At 50.3% G+C, this 18,450-nt stretch overlaps 1 protein-coding gene across 7 annotated transcripts in view; it reads left to right on the top strand.

Annotated features, from left to right (window-relative positions):
* IQSEC2 (IQ motif and Sec7 domain ArfGEF 2) overlaps positions 1–18,450 on the top strand; it is a 78,364-nt gene that overhangs the window by 42,628 nt on the left and 17,286 nt on the right. For all 7 annotated transcript variants that reach the window (XM_043571337.1, XM_043571332.1, XM_043571333.1 and 4 more), the window contains 2 exons: positions 15,852–16,113; positions 17,034–17,435. In XM_043571337.1, the coding sequence (XP_043427272.1) occupies positions 15,852–16,113; positions 17,034–17,435 (664 nt within the window). The remainder of the gene's footprint in view (positions 1–15,851; positions 16,114–17,033; positions 17,436–18,450) is intronic.

The following is an 18,450-nucleotide window of genomic DNA, read 5'->3' as shown; positions in this document are numbered from 1 at the left end:
CCATGGTCGGTTAGGCCTTGTGCTGAACCTTGGTGGGATACAGGAATGAGTTGTATCTTGTCCTATCAGGGAGCTCAAGTCTAGAGGGAAGAGACACGTAGACAATGACAACATAGTATGGTTTGGTATGGGACAGAAGTAGGTTCAGAGGGCTTCCTGAGGAAGGGCACCTAACCCCACGTGTCCCCTACAGGAGGGGACATGGGTACTGAGGCTTGAAAGAGTGATAGCTTTTCTTCATCCCCCAACCCTGCCAGAAATGGTCTTGCCTACTTTTTTGGCTCTTCGAAGCAAGATGACCTAGTGGGGGAAAGTAGTTGAATTAGTACCTTTCTTTATTTAAATCCAAGTTTGACCACTTACCAACTCTATGACTATGGGCAGGCCATTTAACCTCTGAGCCTCTGTTTCCTCATCTGTGTAATGAGGATAATGCCTACTTACCTCTCAGGGCTGATTGGAGATGGTGCATGTAAAATTCCTGGGTGACTCTCAACTCTTGAAGGGCATGCACTACCCATGTCTTGTTTTCCTCATAGCCAAGTATGTAGCATTGGATTGGATTGGATCTAAAAACTTCATGTATCTGAGGATGGTTCCGGATCAAAGAATTGGCCCAACCATAGTGGGGCTTTGAGATGAGAAGCTGAGAGTAGTACATGGGATGGAGGGGGTTACGCTATAAAAAGAGAGAGCCAGGTCTCTGGTCTTGCCATGAAAGGGGACACAGGAGGGAAAAAATGAAGCCATGGTAAGTGGAGCCCAGACAGGGCATTCTGGCCCTGGTTCTTGGCCCTGTTCTACCGATGCCATCTTCCAATCTCATAGTCCAGGGCAGGGAAGCATGGTGGGCCAATACTTGCATTGGTGCCAACACATCTCAATTTCATCCCCAGTTCTTTCACTCACTAGCTGCATGACCATAGACAACTCACTTCACATGTCTGAGCCTAGTTCCTTATCTGTTAAAAGAAACACATAACATCATGGGGTTTATAGATGAGACCAGTTGCTGAATGCATGACACATAATGGGTATTCAAAAAACACGTAGCTGTTATTAGTGTTCATTTCAGTAGATACTTATGGAGTTCTGCTGTAGCCAGGGCCTATGCTGGGTAATGGTTCTTGCCTTCCACAAGTTCCCAGTCAGTTGAGGAGACCAAGGAGAGCTATGATAGAGGGGCTCATGGTGGAGGGGACTGTGGAAGCCCAAAGGAAGGGATTTGGCCTGGTCTAGGACTGCTGCAGGTCAACTCAGACTAAAAGCTGAGTCTTAGAGGATGAGTAAGAGGCGGTCAGGGACAGAAGGGTGAAATGTGGAAGAACCTTTCAGGCAGAAGGAACAGCATATGTAGAAGAACCTAGAAGTTATTGGGTAGGGCCAGAGGTTCTTAACCTGGGTTTCATGGGCTTCCGGTGGTCCATGAACCTCCTGAAGTTGAATGCAAAACATTTTGGGTGTGTACCTATGGGCATTTTTTGTTGGGGAAATGGTCCGTGGCTTTCATTATATGTATAAAGGTCAAGAACCAATGTTGCTAGTGATGAAGTAGCATGTGAGTAGATTCTAAACAGGAAAGAAATTTGGTATAATTTGTGTTTTAGAAACATTGCAGTAGCAGTCAGTATGAGAAATGGATTGTGTGCATGGAGGCCAGCTGGAAGACCTCAACTGGGGTATTGGCATGGAAGGGAATGGATTTGAGCAGGACTTCTGTTGCAGTACTCCACTGGGCACCAGTCATATAGAAACATTTTAATTTCAAATTATGGAATCTAAAGCCTTTGGGAGTTATTAATGAGATAGACCCAATAGAAGATGAAGGAAAGGGAGGAGACAAGGATGAGTTGGCATTAGCAGAGGTCCAGAGGGACATGAATCCAGGGTAATAGTGCAAGAGGAAAAGGGAATCTCTATTAATGCTTACCCAGCATTCAAAGTCCTTGCTAATTACTAACTTCCATCCTACTCAGTTCTCGGAGATCCTGAGCAACACTGGAGACACTTATTTCTCTATGGTCTTTGAAGAGGAATTACTTCTGGTTTGTGAGTCAGGTTGTTTCCTGAAGAAAGTAGTGTTTGAGCCAATCATTCAGGTCCATAAAGATTCGGAGAGCTAGAGATGGGGGAGGATACTCTGAGTGTGCACACAAAGGCCCAGGGGTGAGAGATAGCGAAACTAAACATGGGAGGGTGCAGAGGTTGGACCTGCCTCCAAACAGCTGTCTGGGGAGTTAAGGCTTCCTCTTTCATGGTAGGCAGCTGGAGAGCAGTGAGCAGTTCTCGAACAGGCAAGGTGGCATATCTCATCCTTCTAAAAAGCTTTTTCGAAGGAGGGGAAACTAGGGAGGAGGCTGCTGTGGTAATCCAAAAGAGAGATAACTGAAGATAGTGGCCATGGGGACAGAGCAGAGGAGATGGATTTGAGAGGTGATTGGGAGGATCTTCTACTACTGGAATAGTAGGCTGAATAAATTGTGGGGGTGGAAGGGAGTGGAGATGACAGAGGTTGGAATTCAGAGTGAGTTTCAGTGTTCAGGTCTGGCAATGGAGTCATTCATTCAACAAATATTTATTGAGTGCCAGATGCTGTGCCGGGCATTAGGAATACAGCACCAAACAGAACAGATGGTGGTCCTGATGGATCTTACAGGGGGTGAGAGGGATAATAAATAAATAAACAACTAAATATGTAGAATGTGTCTGGTGGCACACCTAGCTGGGAGACAGTGATCCAGATAGAAGGAACATAGAGCACAAAGTCCCTGAGGCAGGAGTGTGCGTGTTATGTTTGAGAGACAGCAGGACACCAATACGATTGAACAAAAAGTCAACAGGGAGTGAGAGGAGAAGATGAGGAGGCAGAATCTGCAGAATTTGGCAACTGACTTGTTAAGGGAGCAGGAGGAACCTAGCATGACTCCCAGGTGTGTTTTGGGCTTGAGCACCTGGGTGGATGGTGGTGCTTTTCAGGAAGGTGCAAAATGCAGAGGACAGTTTTGCAGTGGTAAGATGCTGAGTTCAGGGTCCCTGTGAGCTCAGAAGGCCTTAAAGACCATCCTGATGGAGTTTCTGGCAAGGATTAGGCTTGATGGGTCTGGGACCCAGGAGAGAGGGGAGGAGATGGGGAGGGTCCTAAGCCATACCTGAAGTTATGCAGTGGAGATTGCTGAGAAAGGGTGTGGAATGGAAGAGAAGAGGATCAGAACTGGGGAAGAGGGACCAACACAGAAGAAATGAGGAGAGGAAGAAGAGATGGGGGTGGTCGGAGAAGTAGGAGGAAAACCAGCAGGCAGTGGGCTCATGGAAGCAGAGGAAGGAAAGAGCCATCCATGCACAGGAGGGGCTTGTTAAGAGTGGCAAATGTTATAGCTGGTGGAAGTTAGATGCCGGTGGAAGAGAGTCTATTGGCTTTAACCACTAGGAGGTCCTCGACGACCTGGTTAAGAACAGTTTCTATGGCATGGTGGGCGCACCAGGCAGATTGTGGTGGGTTGAAGAGCTCGTGGGAGGTACTGAAGTGGAGATGGCCAGTGTAGATGAATTTCTCAAGAAGCTTAGCTGTGAAAAGGAGAGAGGGACAGTGATTGCTAGAGGGAGATGTGGGGGCAGATAGAGGGTTCTTATTCCCAGATGGGAGAGACTTGAGCTTCTATAAATGTTGGTAAGAAGGAGGCAACAGAGAGAGAGAGAGGGGTTGAGATACAAGAGGGAGAGGGGGTGATTGTTGTGGAGGAGGTAGCAGTGGTGGGTTCCAGAGCCCAGGTGGAGGGGCTGGCCTTAAATAGTATAGGGGCCCTCTCTTTCTTACAGAAAAGGAAGGCAGGGGTGGTGGGGTGGAGAAATATGAGGGTGTTGAGCGGGTTGGTGAGAGAAATGCTTCAGTGAAGTTCAGAGCAACAAATGGAGATCCCTGACCAAGGGATGGATGCTGGAGCTAGGAGGGAGCAAGGAATACTTCTGGTTGAGAGTCAGAGAGGACTTCCTGCAGGAAGCAGCATTTAAGCTGGGCTATGATGTTCAGATGGGATTTCCATAGGAAAAGATGTATGCAGAAGGAAGGAGCAGAGTCAGCAAAGGCACAGAGGTGTGAAAAGGTTGGCCATCCTGATGGAATAATGAACAAGCTGATTTGATGAAGGGTGAGATGAGTGAGCCACTGATGATGACAGTAATAATAACAGTTACTACGTAAGAAGCACCAAACCTACCCTGTGGCAGGTGCCTTACGTACTTGAATTCATTTAATCCCACCATGCCCTGTGGAATAGGTGTTTTCCATTTTGCAGATGAGGCAAATTAGTCCTAGAGAAGTGAAGAGGTGGACCCAAGGCTACCCAGCTAGTAGGAGGTGTGGCCAATATTCATACCCAGGTCTGTCTAACTCTAAAGCCCATGCTTTTTCCACCTGACAGGGAAAGCCAGGTGAGGCCATATTGTGGGGGAGCCTTGAATGCCAAGTTGAGGAGTCTGACCTTTATCAAGGAAGCAGTGGGGAGCCAAGGTGGGTGTCTAAGCAGAGACAAGCAAGAAATCTTTGCTTGCAGTCTTTATTAGGAAGGCTGACGGGTCCAAAAGGGGAGAGAGAAGAAGAAATGAGGAGGTGGCTGCAGTGGCAGGCTGAGGGGTTGCAGGGGCCTGACCTGGATGCAAGAGGAGTGAGCGGTGGGACTGGAAGATCATTTGTTCTTCATGACAGCCTTGAGAGGTGTGGAGTTTTCTCCTTTTATAGATGAGGAATGGGAGCCTCAGAAAGGGGGAGCCGCTTGCCCAGGACTTGAGCTCTGCTTCACGTGGTTTTGCTGACTCAGTGATTCTGTGGAACAATGTGTCACAGGGAGCTTTGAGTATGAAGAGGGTGTGTGTGTGTGCTTGGGTGCCTGTGTGCATGTATGTGTGTACGTGCACGTGTGTGTGCTTGTCTGTCACCTGGACAGCAGTGCCTTCCCTTGCCTGTCCTCTTTCCTTCTCATTTCTTCCCAATCCTCCAGTTTCCTGGATTCCATACTTACCACCTCTCTTGAGCCAAGGGGTCTGGGAGTGGGGTGATACTGTTTCACTGGCTATCTCCAGAGGATCAGCCTTTTCATTCCCAAGGCACCTGGACCCCCTCAGCCCTACTGTCTGTCCATCCCCCATCCAAAAAAACTGTAGCCCAGCTCCAGTGATGGCCCCCTAGTACCCTGCGGACAGGCACTTGTTCCTGCAATGACTCCTCCCTGCCACTGTGGCACTACAGTGTGGGTGCAAATGGCCACCTTGGGAATTAGATTCAGTTCATGAGCAGTTAACAATAACCACCACCATGTTCTTATTGCTCTTATTTGCCAGGCAGTTGATGTATGTTCCAGTCCTTGCAACAATCATGTGGGGTTGGCATCATGAGCCCCATTTTTACAGATGAGGAAACTAGGCTTCAAGAGGGGCAATAATATGCCTGGGCACATAGCCTGGAAGCACTTGTAAAGCTGGCATTGGAACCCTGGTCTGTTGGCTTCCAAAGCTGTGGGCTTTCCATACTCCATTTCTAAGCATCTCCAATTTGCCTGACTCCGAGCCTTCAGGAAATACAAATCTTTGTCCTTCAAGGGCAGGGTGGATTTCTCAAGATAGTGCCAAGTTCACCTAAAGGACCTCGTGGGATGAGTCTGGGACTTGGAACTCTAAGAACTCTGGGTTGAAATCCTGACTCTACCAGTCACCCAGCTATGTGACCTTGGGCAGGTTATCCAACCTCTCTGAACTTCAATTCCTTTGTCTCTAAAATGTTGCAGTGTTGTTGCAAGGGTTAAATGAGATGATGTGTGCAAAGAGCCAGCACCCAAGCAGGTTGCTGCTATTTATAGTCAAATGTAGGTTGGGCACCTGTCAGGTCAGAAATGGAATTTGTATACTCTGGGCCTGACCTTAAATGAGCCTGGCTTGGGGGGGGTGCTCTCAAAGGCTCTTTGGAGACTGAGTTGGGTGTGGCCATAGATCATCTGCCATACCGGCCTCCCCATTCAGACCCCGTCCTAGCCCCACCACCCTGGTTCCAGCCATTCATGTATCTCCCCTGCTTTGCAAACTAATGCCTCTGCCTCTCTCTGTCACCCACCTGCCTGTGGCCTCTACCCTGCCCTTCCTGGCCCCAGGGAAGAGGAGGAGGAGGAGGAGACTGAGGAAGAGGAAGAGGAAGACGCTCATCAGTTCTGCTGTCCGGCCTCCGAGTGCAGTAGTCCCTCCTCTCGGTAACTGAGAGGACAAGGGTCATTTTCTATGCAGAAGCAAAAGCCTTAACCAGCCCCCCAACCTGCCCTGCCCAGGACCCCCCATGGGACCCTGTCCCTGCTTCAGGATAGGCAAGCATCATGCCCCTTCCTCCCCCACCTCCTTCTTGCAACTCCCCCATCCCCCCACTGCTGCCTCCCCTGGACTCCAGCCCCTGAATTATAAAGGCTGGAGCCCTAGGTCTGACTAAAATGTGGGAGCAGTAGAGCTTGGAGCTTGGAACCTGGACCCTCCCGTACCCACACCCCACTTCCCAGGCACCCTGGAGCCTGCCACTCCTGGAGAGGTCTCCAAATGACATCCCAAGGACCTACCTCTGTCCTCTGTGAGCACAAACAGAGATTCAGGGTGCCTAGGGCTCAGAGGACCAGACGGGGGCAGGACCCAGCCTGCCTAGTTCCCCATTGCTCGCTCTCTGGTTCCCTCGCTGTGGCCATTGCTGCCATCTCCACTGCTTGAAGGCCTTGCCCCGTGCCCTCTGCCACTCCCATAGTGCTCTGTAAATATGATCAGGATGAAAGGGCTTTCAGAGTGCGGGTGTTGCTGTGTACAAAGGAATTTCCATCAATAAAAGCTGATCTCTTCTCTCTGTCTGATGTATGTTCCACCCCACCCCCACTTCCCTCTCCTCATCCCCACCAGGGCCTTACCTTCTTTCCTATCCAGGGCTGGGAACAGGGCCTGGGAGAGAGATTAGGGTCTGATTCTTGGTATTGTCAATACCCAAAAGGCACTCAATAAATGAACGAATGGTGTGGCACTCTCACCACGGGCAAGTCTGCTGCCTTCTCCAGTCAGTCAGCCTGAGGCAGCATGGGCCGGCCAACCTGGACATGTTGCTTGGCCCCTCTGCTACCTAGTTTCCACCCCACCCCATGTGTAAAAGGAGGAGGGAGGTTGGACCAGCGGATCTCCAAGGGTTCCTCCAGCTCTGACATTCTGTCAATCTGAGATGCTAGAATTTTAAGAAACTGTGATTATATGGACTTAAAATATGATAATTCAGTGACACATTCCATGCAATTCTGTGGTTTCTATTTCTACAACTCTGTGATTTGGGGATTCTCCCTCCAATCCTGTGGTTTTAAGATTTCATGATTCTGTTATTAAAAAATTCTGATAATATGATTTTAATATTCTGTGATGGTTAAGAGTCCTCGATTCTGTACTTTCAAGTTTCTGATTCTACAACTTTAGGGATCTCTGAGTCTAAGGGGAAGCCATTTCCTCCAGATGCAATGACCCTAAATATATCCTGCACCTTCCAGAAGCTGGTTCTAAGCATCCCTGGAAGCTGTTGGCAGGAGGGTGGAAGGTATCCTTTATGGACAGTGGGACCCACACATTCCATAATGTGTCTGTGTTGGGAGCAAAGTCAAGAGACACCCTCCGCCCCAAGTGGGCTCATACCCCGGCTTTCCCTTTCTAAGCCTTTGGCATTGAACAAAACTGAGTTTACCTTGGTTCTCCCACTTAACTATCTGTGTAATCTTGAGCAAATATTTTCTTCTCCTTGAGCTTCATTTTCCTCACGAGTACAGTGAGAATATATCTATCTCTGTGGGTTGTCATGAAGATTAGCAAGAAAACACTAGGAACCCAGCATAAGGTGTGATGCACAGTTGGACAAGTGTGCAGTGGCTGGTGGCTCTTGCTTTGATTAAGGTGCAGGTGAGAGTTCCTCCTCTCCTTTCTTTCAGCACCCCCCTCCTTCAGGGTCCCCTCACCTTGTTCCCTCACTCATTGTTTCACTCAACCACTCAAGTCATCTACTCATTTACTCATCCAAATTCTAATTTATTTCTCCCCTCCCTCTGTCCCTTACTCTGCCCTTCCCTCTCTCTCTTCCCCTCTCCCTTCTTCACTCGTCCAGAAAGCATTGTTTGAGCATCTAACTGTGGGAAAGACTTCACGCTTAATACTGTGAGGGATCCAGTGGAAGGAAGGAAGACAGTGGCTGTGTTTTCCATAAGATCTCCACCTCCCAGGGGAGAGGAGAAATTCCTTTGGAAAAGTAGGCAGGGTGTGAAGGGCAGAAATGATGGAGTAGATATGGCTTCACTAATGAACAAACTATGTTCCTGGCGCAAAGAGGAGGGGGTATGTCAAGGTGGGCTGGGGAGGATTGTAGTGTCTAGGAGGGCTTGGTGGAGGAGGAAGGGCAAGAATAGAAGACTCAGAAGGGTTTGAATGGGTGGTAGATGTGAAGAGGCATCACAGGACACACAGCATGGACAGAAACCTGGTGGAGAGCTCCAGGGTTGTGCTGGTGAGTTGGGGAATAGTGTGTAGATCTGTTCCACTGGCTCTCCAGGGCGTGTGAGTCTAGATGACCGGTGGTGGCTGGAGAAGAGACCATTCTACCCTTTATCCGATTGGAGATAGAAGGAAGTGAAGAGGGGCGAGGATTCAACTAAATGGAAGGAGAGGGCAAGTCAAGGTCAGATGATCGTTGTGGGAGCCGAGGAGGTGTAGACTCCTATGTAGACAACTGAATTGGCTGAGGGCCTAGGCTGTGGGAAGAGGGAAGGTTTCTCTCAGTTGTGAGGGAAACGTGTGTATGTGCCTGTGCATATGTGTGCATGACTTTATGTGCAGCAGGCAGGTGGATCAGTAGTGAGAAACTGTGCACTGTTGTGTATCTAAGGGAATGTGATGGTATAAGGAATTCTGAGTGTGTGTGTGTGTGTGTGTGTGTGTGTGTGTGTGTGGTTGATTGTGTGACGTGGTGACTTTCTACGCCTGGCAGGCTCTCTGTGTGTGCCTGGTAGAGATAATCATGAGACTGGGTGTGGGTGGCTTTTGAGCATGTGGGGCTATGGCTTTTAGGGTGACAGTTGCCAGGCAGGAGTGTGTGCCACACACACTCAGACACACACGACTGCCACCTGACTTAGGGGACCAGGGTGGCTGGTGAGCACATGCTGTGTGCTGGGCCCTGGCCTGGGCATGCCAGGTCCACAGAGGTGAATCATACCAGGCCACTGCCTTTAGGAGACAGGAGCAGGAAGGGGACAGACACTTCAAGAGAGTAGCTTGAAGTTAGCTGCTGATAAGGATCATCTGTGACATGACTGTGCACAAGACACAGAGTGGGGAGTAGCTTACCCTGTCAACTTCTATGGCGGGGTGGGTAGACATGAGTCAGAATTGGCTTCTCAGGAGGGCTCACCTTCTCAGAGTGCTGAAAGATGCAGAGGAGCTCACCCAGACCAATGAAGTCTGGGGCGAAGGGGAGAGGGAACAAGGAAGAAGAAACTAAGAGTACGAACAAAGGCACTGTGCTCACATAGCGTTGGAAGTGCAAGTAGCCTGCTGTTGCCCAGCTGTTGTCTAGGACTTAAAGGTGCAGGGGTTGGCGGGGGGCAGCTGGACAGATTCAAGGGGATTCTGAAACTAAAAAGTGGGACACTGGCCTGGAAGGTAGGGGATTTTGGTTCTCATTCTTTGCGACCCTGGGCATGCCACTTTGACTTTCTGAGCCTGAGTTTGGATCTGTGGGATTGCATGGTTCATAGAGTCCATCTCTGTTCTGTTGGCTCTTCTACCCTTGGCCAGTCTAACCCATGACTCACAGTTCTCAAAGTCAGGTGCTTCTTCCATCTAACCTCAGTCTTTCCTGCTTCCTCCCAGGTGGCTTCTTCTCACACTCCACAAATATTTACCCAGCATCTGGCCCTGTGCATATCATTGTGGGAAGGTGTAGGGAGCTGGAGAATGCAGACTAGACCTGGGAGAGGCAGTTCAGAGCCGAGAGAGGGTGGTTAAGAACACCTTAATTTGTTGATTTGGCTCCTGGCTCCACCACTGCTGAGCTTTGAGACTTTGGGCAAGTTACTTCATCTCTCTGTACTTCGGTTTCCTCATCTGTTATCTCCTTCAGGGAGAACAACCCAGACCTTGCAAAGTTGCTAGGCCTAACAAAAAGTAGATACTTGGTAAATGACAACAATTATTTTTAGGGCTGCAAAGAAGCAGATATGGGATTCAAACCTGGGTCTTTGTGCTCCCAAGCCTGTGTTTGCCCACTCTCTCCCCAGTCAGTCCCTTTGATGGCCTCCTCCCCTACCAGCCCCTGTGCCAAGCCAGGTTGGCCCAGGTTTGGATTCTCCATGGCAGTGGGATTGAGCAGTAGAAACAGCTTGCAGAAGAGCCATCAGAGGAGACAGAGGTGATTGGGGTCCCTCTGCCCATCTGCCCCACCCACCCCTTTGTCTGGCGTCCTTGCCTGTCTTTCTCCAAGGCCCGAAGAAAGCCCATGCCCTCATCTAGGTGCGCTGACTTCCTCATCTTGTTTTCTTGTCTCTCACTTCAGGTCCCCTCACTGCCCCCCAACCCGCCTTTCCAGCCTAAGTTGTCATGGGAATAGTCCTCAGCATCCCTAGCTTCCTCTTGCCCTCATCTTATAGTATCCATAGCAACAGCCCCCATTCATTTCCATGGCAACTGCATCCTGATCCCATCCCCTGCTGGCTGCCTAGCTCTGGGCAGTGCCAATAAAGAGAAGGAGGGAGAGAGACTTCCCATTAGGAACAGCATCTGGGGAGAGTCAGTGCCCCACACCATGTGAAGGCCACCCCAAATCCCTACAGAATATCCTACCTGCTTCTCCCTATCTTAGTGCCTTGGCTCACAAAGTCACTCACTTCTACCAGCTCCTCCTAGGCAAGGCCCTGGTCAACAGCTTCCTCCTCCAGGAAGCCTCTATAAAAGGCAGCAAGGGAACTAATACAGGCTCTGGGCTTTGGTTTCCTGTTCTGCCACTTGCTAGCTCTGAGACCTTTGGCTGTTACTTTCCCCCTCAGAACCTTTTTCCTCACCTGCAAAGTAGGAATACTAATTCTTCCTTCACGTTTGTCATGCAGATTAAATAATGTGTGGAAAATGCCTGACACAGGGAAGGTGCACTGTGAGTGTGAGTTTATTTTTATTCTGCTCAGCCACCCCCAAGCAGAAGGAATCTCTCTCCTGAGCTCCCCCAGCACTTCCTCTGTTCCCCAGCCTTAAGGACTTTCAGCTTTGTACTGTGGTTATTTGTATAACGTAGTTTATTTCCCCTGATGCAGAGGATGCTCTCCAGTTTCCCCCACAGAATAGCCCAGAAGACAGTGCACACGTGTTGTGTGTGTGTGTGTGTGTGTGTGTGTGTGTGTGTGTTCTTATATTCTTTGCCCCTGACTGGGAGGAGTCCAGAGGTGGGGGAGCGGGGTCCCCCAGGCCCTTTCAGAAGTCCAGGAAGCCAAAGAGGGAATTGCATTTCCTCTAGCCCTACACAGAAGAGAAACAGGTGCAGAGAGGTAAAGGGACGTGCCTGGGCTCATACAGCTGGTAAGTGGAAGTCAAGACCTGAACCTAGGCCTGCCCAGCTTTTACTGTACGGTGTGTGTGTGTGTGTGTGCGCGCACACACATATGAGGAAGAGAGGAGAGATTTTCCATGTGATCAGCATGCCCTTTGGTGTTTTGGGGGACCCTGAGTAAAGGGATTCCACATCCTCAGGTGCTATTTCTTCAACAGTACGTATGATGTCAGGGGCAACACCCTCAAGCACTGTCCTTTTTGCCAGGCCCTCTTGGGGGAGGCTGTGCTGACAGTCTGACCTCCCTGCCCCTATTCCCTTTGCACCAGAGTTGGGGGCCATCTCTGAAGGGAGGAATTGCCAAAGAGTGAAGACCTGGGGGCGACATGGAGCCAGAAGTGGGGAGAGGCAATGAGATGTCATGAAAAGACAGCCTGGGCCCTGTGTTTGCATCCTGACTTTCTCACCTAATAACTGTGTGACCTTGAGCAAGTTTCTATCACCTCTCTGAGCCTCAGTGTCCTCATCTATAACATGGAGCTAATGGTGTCTGCCTCGAAACATTTTGAGGATTCAATGAACTCATTAATGCTCTTGCCCTAGGGATAGAAGTGACCGTAAGGCCCTATGGCAGCAGAGGAAGGACCTGAAAGCCAACATGTGTGGAGTGGGCAGGTGGGCATGGAAGAGCACACCTGAGCTAAATGTTGAAGGGTGAGCAGAGCATAGCCAGGTTGAAGTAATGGGGCAGAGGAATATGAAGCAGGGGTCAGGTCAGCAGAACCATCCATGGCTGTGGTGAGGAAGTTAGACGTTATCCTATGGATGATGATTCCTATGAAACCTAAGTTAGATCACGTCCCTCCTCAGCTCATCTCAATCAGAGTGAAAAAGTCAAATTCTTTATCATGGGCTTAATGCCATTCATGATTTGGCCCCCATTACCTCTCTGATCTTACCTCTCTATCACTCTCCCCTCATCCACTTTGCTCCAGCTACACTGGCTTCCTTACTGTTTCTCAAACATGGCAGGTGCCATTCAACTCTATATCTTTTCACTAGCTCTACCTTCTGTCTGGACTGCTTTTCCCTCAGGTGACCACAGAGCTCACTCCCTCACTTCCATCGGGGCTCAGCTTATATGCCACTTCTTCAAGAAGACCTTCCCTGACCACAATATCGAAAACAGCACTTTTTATCCCTCTGTTGTATTTTCCTTCCTAGCACTTCTCCCTACCTGAAAGGACAGTATGTATTTAAAATTTTTTTTTAAGTTTATATATTTTTGAGAGAGAGACAGAGACAGCATGAACAGGGGAGGGGCAGAGAGAGAGAGAGAGAGAGAGAGAGAGAGAGAGAGAGAATCCCAAACAGGCTCCACACTGCCAGCACAGAGCCTGATGGGGGGCTTGAACTCACAAAACTGTGAGGTCAAGACCTGAGCCGAGACTGAGAGTCAGATGCTTAACCAACTGAGCCACCCAGGCGCCCCAACAGTATGTATTTATAGTCTGCTTCTCTCACTCGAATGTCACCTCCCCAGGGAACACATCTTATGTATTTTGTCCACTATTTTATTTCTGGCACCTAGCATTGTGCCTGGTGCATAGAAAATGCTCAATTGTTCGTTGAATGAATTATGAGGAGCTGTGGAAGGGTTTTAGTGGGAGCACAAAATGGTCAAAGCTGTACTTTGGAGAGCTCTCTCTGGCCGCAGGATGGAGAATGAATTGGAAGAAGACACTGGAGAGGGAGGTCAAGGCTCAGGTGGGAGGATCTATTAGCATAGCCACCATGGCCCATTCATTGACTCCTTCACTCCAGAAGCTTTTAGCTACTCTGTTCCCGGCCTTGTGCTCTGTGCTGGCTAGGAGATTACCAAAGTCTCTTCCTGTGCTGGGAACACAAATAGTTGTCATGCTTTGCCAAAGCTAACCTGCACCATAAAAAGAAGGACAGACATGTGCTGTGTGTGGGAGCTCTGCACAGGACCAGCAATAATTTCTGGCTGGAGGTGGGCTTCAGGAGGGCTTCTTGTGGTGGCATATGACCTGAATCTTGATAGAAGTAGGGTGTGGGGGGATTTCTCAGATTGCAGATGGCAGAAATGATAGGGGCTGTATTCCAGGCAGAAGGTACTGTATGAGCAGTTTTGGAGGTGGAAAGCAGAGGAGTATTTGGGAGAAACAGGATCTGGGCCAGGCTGGAGGGAAGGGTAGATGGGATGGGGGCTGGCAGCTAAGCTTGCAGTATGGCTTAATATTGAAGAGTGTGAGCTCTGGAGACCGACCGCCTGGATTTGAATCCTGGGTCTATCATTAATAGCTGTGTGACCATTGATAAGTTACTTAACCTCTCTGAACCCCAGTTTCTTTATGTATAAAATGAAGATAAATCACAATACCTATCTCATAGGGTTCTTTTGGACAGTAAACAGGTTATTAAATGTGAAGTGGTAAGCACAGTGCCTGACATGCTAAGCACTCTATAAGCATTAGCTATGGTATCTTTGAGAATCCTCAAATGCCAGAATAAGGAACTTGGGCTATCTCTTGTGGACAGTGGGAGCTCTGGATGGTTCATGAACCGAGGAGACAATTGAGGAAACCTGGGTTTGAGCTGTGTGCTGAGAGGGAGAGTTTTGAGAGGTTGCTGGGCAGTATCCTGCAGTCCTGAGTGAGGTGGAGAGGAGCACCTTAGATGCCTGGGTTGGTGGGGGGAGCGCTGGGCCAGGTCTGACCCCCAAAGTGGACTTCACAAGGCCCTGAGGCCCAGGAGGAGAGAGTATTTGGGGTAGAGGGCAGTTCCCCAGTCTGTTTCTGCCTTGCTCCTGGCAGTGTTATAGACTGACGTTGGGAGGATGGAGGTTGAATGGTGGGTGGGAGGCTCCACTAGGGGTGGAAAGGAGCTCTCCCCCTGCAGCCCAGGACCCAGCCTGGTGGGTGGGTACAGCCTCCCCACTGCACCCCTGAGTGCTCTCCTGAAAGGCTGGAAGGTCTGTTGCAGCTCAAGCTCCCATATTGGTAGGGAGTCTCCTTACATCCACCCCAGCTTGCACTGCCCTGTGCCCTGGCCTCTGCCAAGTAGGGGTTGGGGAGTGGCCCCTTAACCCTTTCCAACCAAGGGCCCCTTCAACCAGGTGCCTGCCCAAACCAGACCATTCATTCCCTGGGCCCCAGCCACACCCATTTCCCCCACAACCCCCATGCTTCACCCACCTGTCCTTCCCCTCCCAACCTCCCTCCCCCATTTTCCCCACCTCTGTGGTTCCTCACCTTGCCCGCTAGGCTCAGGGCACCTGGGCTCTGCCGCCACCTGGGTTCCCTGGCAGCCTGGTTGCCATGGCACCATGGGAGCAGGTCTGGCAGAACAACAGCTCTGAGTAACCAGGGCATGGAAGGCCCAGTGCCCAGCTCCTGCCAGTCTTCAACCTTGAGACTCTTGCCCTCCCCTCCCCCAGCTGAGCAGAAGAGGCCATGAGAAGAAAAAAGAAGTTGCCCCGCAGGGCAGCTCTTTACCTGTGAGGATGCTGAATGGGAGGTGCCTCCCACTGTCTGGGAGCCTGAGCCCTTGCAGACAGGGAACCCTGGGAACTGGCTAGACCAGTGTCCAGGCAGCTGAGGGCAGGGGCGGGGCTATAGGGGGTCGGGCTAGGCAGGGGAGGGGTGAGTGTGGAGGTGCAGGATGCAGGAGTGGGTCCCAGGCCTGGGGTCAGGGCTGATCTGGGTGGTTCTGGGGGATCAGGCTGGGAAGGAAACCACAGCATGCAGTGTTGGGGACAGAGCCATGAGGGGCTAGAGCTGAGAGGGATGGGACTGTGAGGGCACTGGTCCATCAAGGGAAGGAAGGTTTGGGGATGGAATTGTTAGGGTCCAGCACTATTAGAAAAAGGTACTTGAGTGGACAAGACTGGGAGGGAACCAGTTTGGGGATAAGGCTGTGGAGGGGACGTGACTATGAAGGGACCAGGTGTGAGGGGTGAGTAGGACTGGGGACAAGCCTGTGAGAAGACCCAACCTTGAGGTAAAGGAGTCTAAGAGGCCGGAGCTGTGAGTGGTGGGGCTGAAGGGCAATGAGGGTAGGGCTATGAAGGCAAGGGGGCCTGAAGGGAAAAGAGGGGAACTCCCTTCCTGCCCTTAAATACTGGGGTTCCTGTGTCTGTGAGGGAGCTGGGGAGGATGGGGTTGTGGGCAGGGATCTGGTCTACCCACTCTCAGTCTTGCTGAGCAGGCCCATATCCTGGTCCCACATCCTGGCTCATCTTATCTCATCCCCACAGTGTGGAGGGTGATGCCCCAGGCAGTGACCTGAGCACAGCGGTTGATAGTCCTGGGAGCCAACCCCCCTACCGGCTGAGCCAGATGCCCCCCACCAGCAGCCACATGGGGGGCCCCCCAACTGGGGTGGGCCTTCCCTGGGCTCAACGAGCTCGCCTCCAGCCAGCCAGTGTCGCCCTGAGGAAGCAGGAGGAGGAGGAGATAAAGCGCTCCAAGGCCCTATCGGACAGCTACGAACTCTCCACGGACCTGCAGGACAAGAAGGTGCAGAGGAGACAGTTCTGGCTGGGAATGGGAGTGGGAACGGGGTGGGGGTGTGTGGGTGTGCGAGAACCAAGGGAGGGATTGGGATGTGGCACTTGAGGGCGGTATCCAGGGAGGGATAGGGAAACTAGAATGGGAGACTAGCTCTGGGGTCCTTCATCCTCCTGGGGATGCACTCATTCACCACCCATCCACTGAGTTTCCAGTTCACTCAGCAAACACTGACACAAAGATGAATGAGACGGGAACCCAGTCCTCCAAAATCTAATAGGAGAAGCACACACATAAATGGGCACTTTCAGAAGAGTGTATATCACAGAAGATAGTATATCACATATATCACACAGGATTTGTGTAGCTTAAAAAAAAAAAAGAACAAAAAAGGTCAGGGAGCACAAAATCCTATGTATATAAAAAAAACCTGGAAGGACATATACCAAAGCATTCATTGTGGTTATGCCTAGGTATTGGGACTTCAGACGAACCTATCTTCCTTCCTCCCTTCCTTCCTCCCCCCTCCCTCCCTCCCTCCCTTCCTTCCTTCCTTCTTTCCTTCCCTCTCTCCACACTCCCCTTCCCTTCCTCTCTCCCTTTCTTCTTTCTCTCTCTTCCTCTTTCCTTTCCTTCCCCTTGCTCTCAATTTATTTCTTACTTTTCTTTCCATTTTTGGCATCTCTGTTTTTTTTTTAACTTTTCTGGCATAATGAACATCTATTTCTTGTAAATAAAAAAGAAAACCACAATCCAGTCCCATGTGACAAGTGTTATCTGAGATTAAAGTGAGGACACAACACTGAGAGCACAGCCTGGCCTGTCTAGGCAGCTATGCGCAGTTGGCTGTGGTGTGGGTTGAGGCCCAGGGAGGTGAATGAGGCTGCAGTGAGTTTCTGACCTCATCCCCCTCAACCCTCCCCTGCTAGGTGGAAATGCTGGAGAGGAAGTATGGGGGCTCCTTCCTGAGCCGCAGGGCCGCCAGGACCATCCAGACAGCCTTTCGCCAGTACCGCATGAACAAGAACTTTGAGCGGCTCCGCAGCTCGGCTTCAGAAAGCCGCATGTCCCGCCGCATCATCCTTTCCAATATGCGGATGCAGTTCTCCTTTGAGGAGTATGAGAAGGCACAGAACCCCGCGTACTTCGAGGGCAAGCCTGCCTCGCTGGACGAGGGTGCCATGGCTGGTGCCCGGAGCCACCGGCTTGACCGAGGGCTCCCATATGGGGGCTCCTGTGGAGGGGGCATCGATGGTGGGGGAAGCTCTGTCACCACATCTGGAGAGTTTTCCAATGACATCACAGAGCTCGAGGACTCCTTCTCCAAACAGGTCAGCATCCCTGAAAAGGGCCTCTCCTCCCTATATTGCCTATATTCCAAACTGAAAGAAGTTGCCTGGCAAGCATGTGAGTACGGACTGTGAGATGGATGAGAAAGGCATCCATCTAGTTAGAACAAGTTAAACATCTAGGCTTTTGGAACACATAAGAAAATTTAAGTTCTCACTCTTTGGAACTTGATGCACAAGCAAATTAAGGCCTAACAGGTGATGAGCTCCTACTCCGTGCCAGGTGCTGTGTGTGCATCATAACGACCTGCACAATGGGGGTTGTTATCCCAATTGTGATAACAGAGGAGGAGACTGGGGCTCCAAGTCCCTGAGAGGCGAAGTGACTTTTCCAAACTGGATTGGAACTCAGCTCTGTCTGGTTCTAAAGTCCATGCCCTTTTTCTTATACTGCACTACTACCACTATCGACCAGGCTCTGTGGTGGGCACTGCGACAGAGACAGATGAGCCAGCCAGGGTCCTTGTTCTCGAGGATCTCCAAGGCCAGTAGGAAATGACAGACATGCACGTGACTGTCTCCTGAAATAGAGTGTGCTCAGAGCCATGAGAAAGGATCACATATAGTATCATGGGAATGCAGAGGAGGGAAAAGAGACTTTCTTCTGGGAGGACAAGAGAAAGCCTCTTTGAGAAAATAGCACTGGAGCTGGGCCTTACCAGACAAATAAGACTTAGCAAGTTAGAGATTGTTGGGAGAGTAGGGTGTTGCTTGCACAGGCATTACATTGGCAAAAGCATGAGATGGTGGGAATATAATAGGCAGTGATGGTGGTAGCAGATCATTCTCGGCTTGAGGTCTGTCAGCATTAGCTGTTCAAGTGCAAATCCCAGTTCTGCCATCTCTCAGCTGTGTGACCTCCGGAAAGTTGTTTAACCTCACTGAAACATGATCAATAAAATGGAGATATAACCTTCCTTTTAAAGCTGTTTTGAAGAGTCACTTCAGCTAGGTAATATACATGAAAGCAGCTGCTCAGTACATGTTAGTTTCCTTC

The sequence above is a fragment of the Prionailurus bengalensis genome, chromosome X, assembly GCF_016509475.1.
Source record: "Prionailurus bengalensis isolate Pbe53 chromosome X, Fcat_Pben_1.1_paternal_pri, whole genome shotgun sequence".
NCBI classification, from domain to species: Eukaryota; Metazoa; Chordata; class Mammalia; order Carnivora; family Felidae; genus Prionailurus; species Prionailurus bengalensis.
This window is presented reverse-complemented; position numbering and strand designations above follow the sequence as displayed.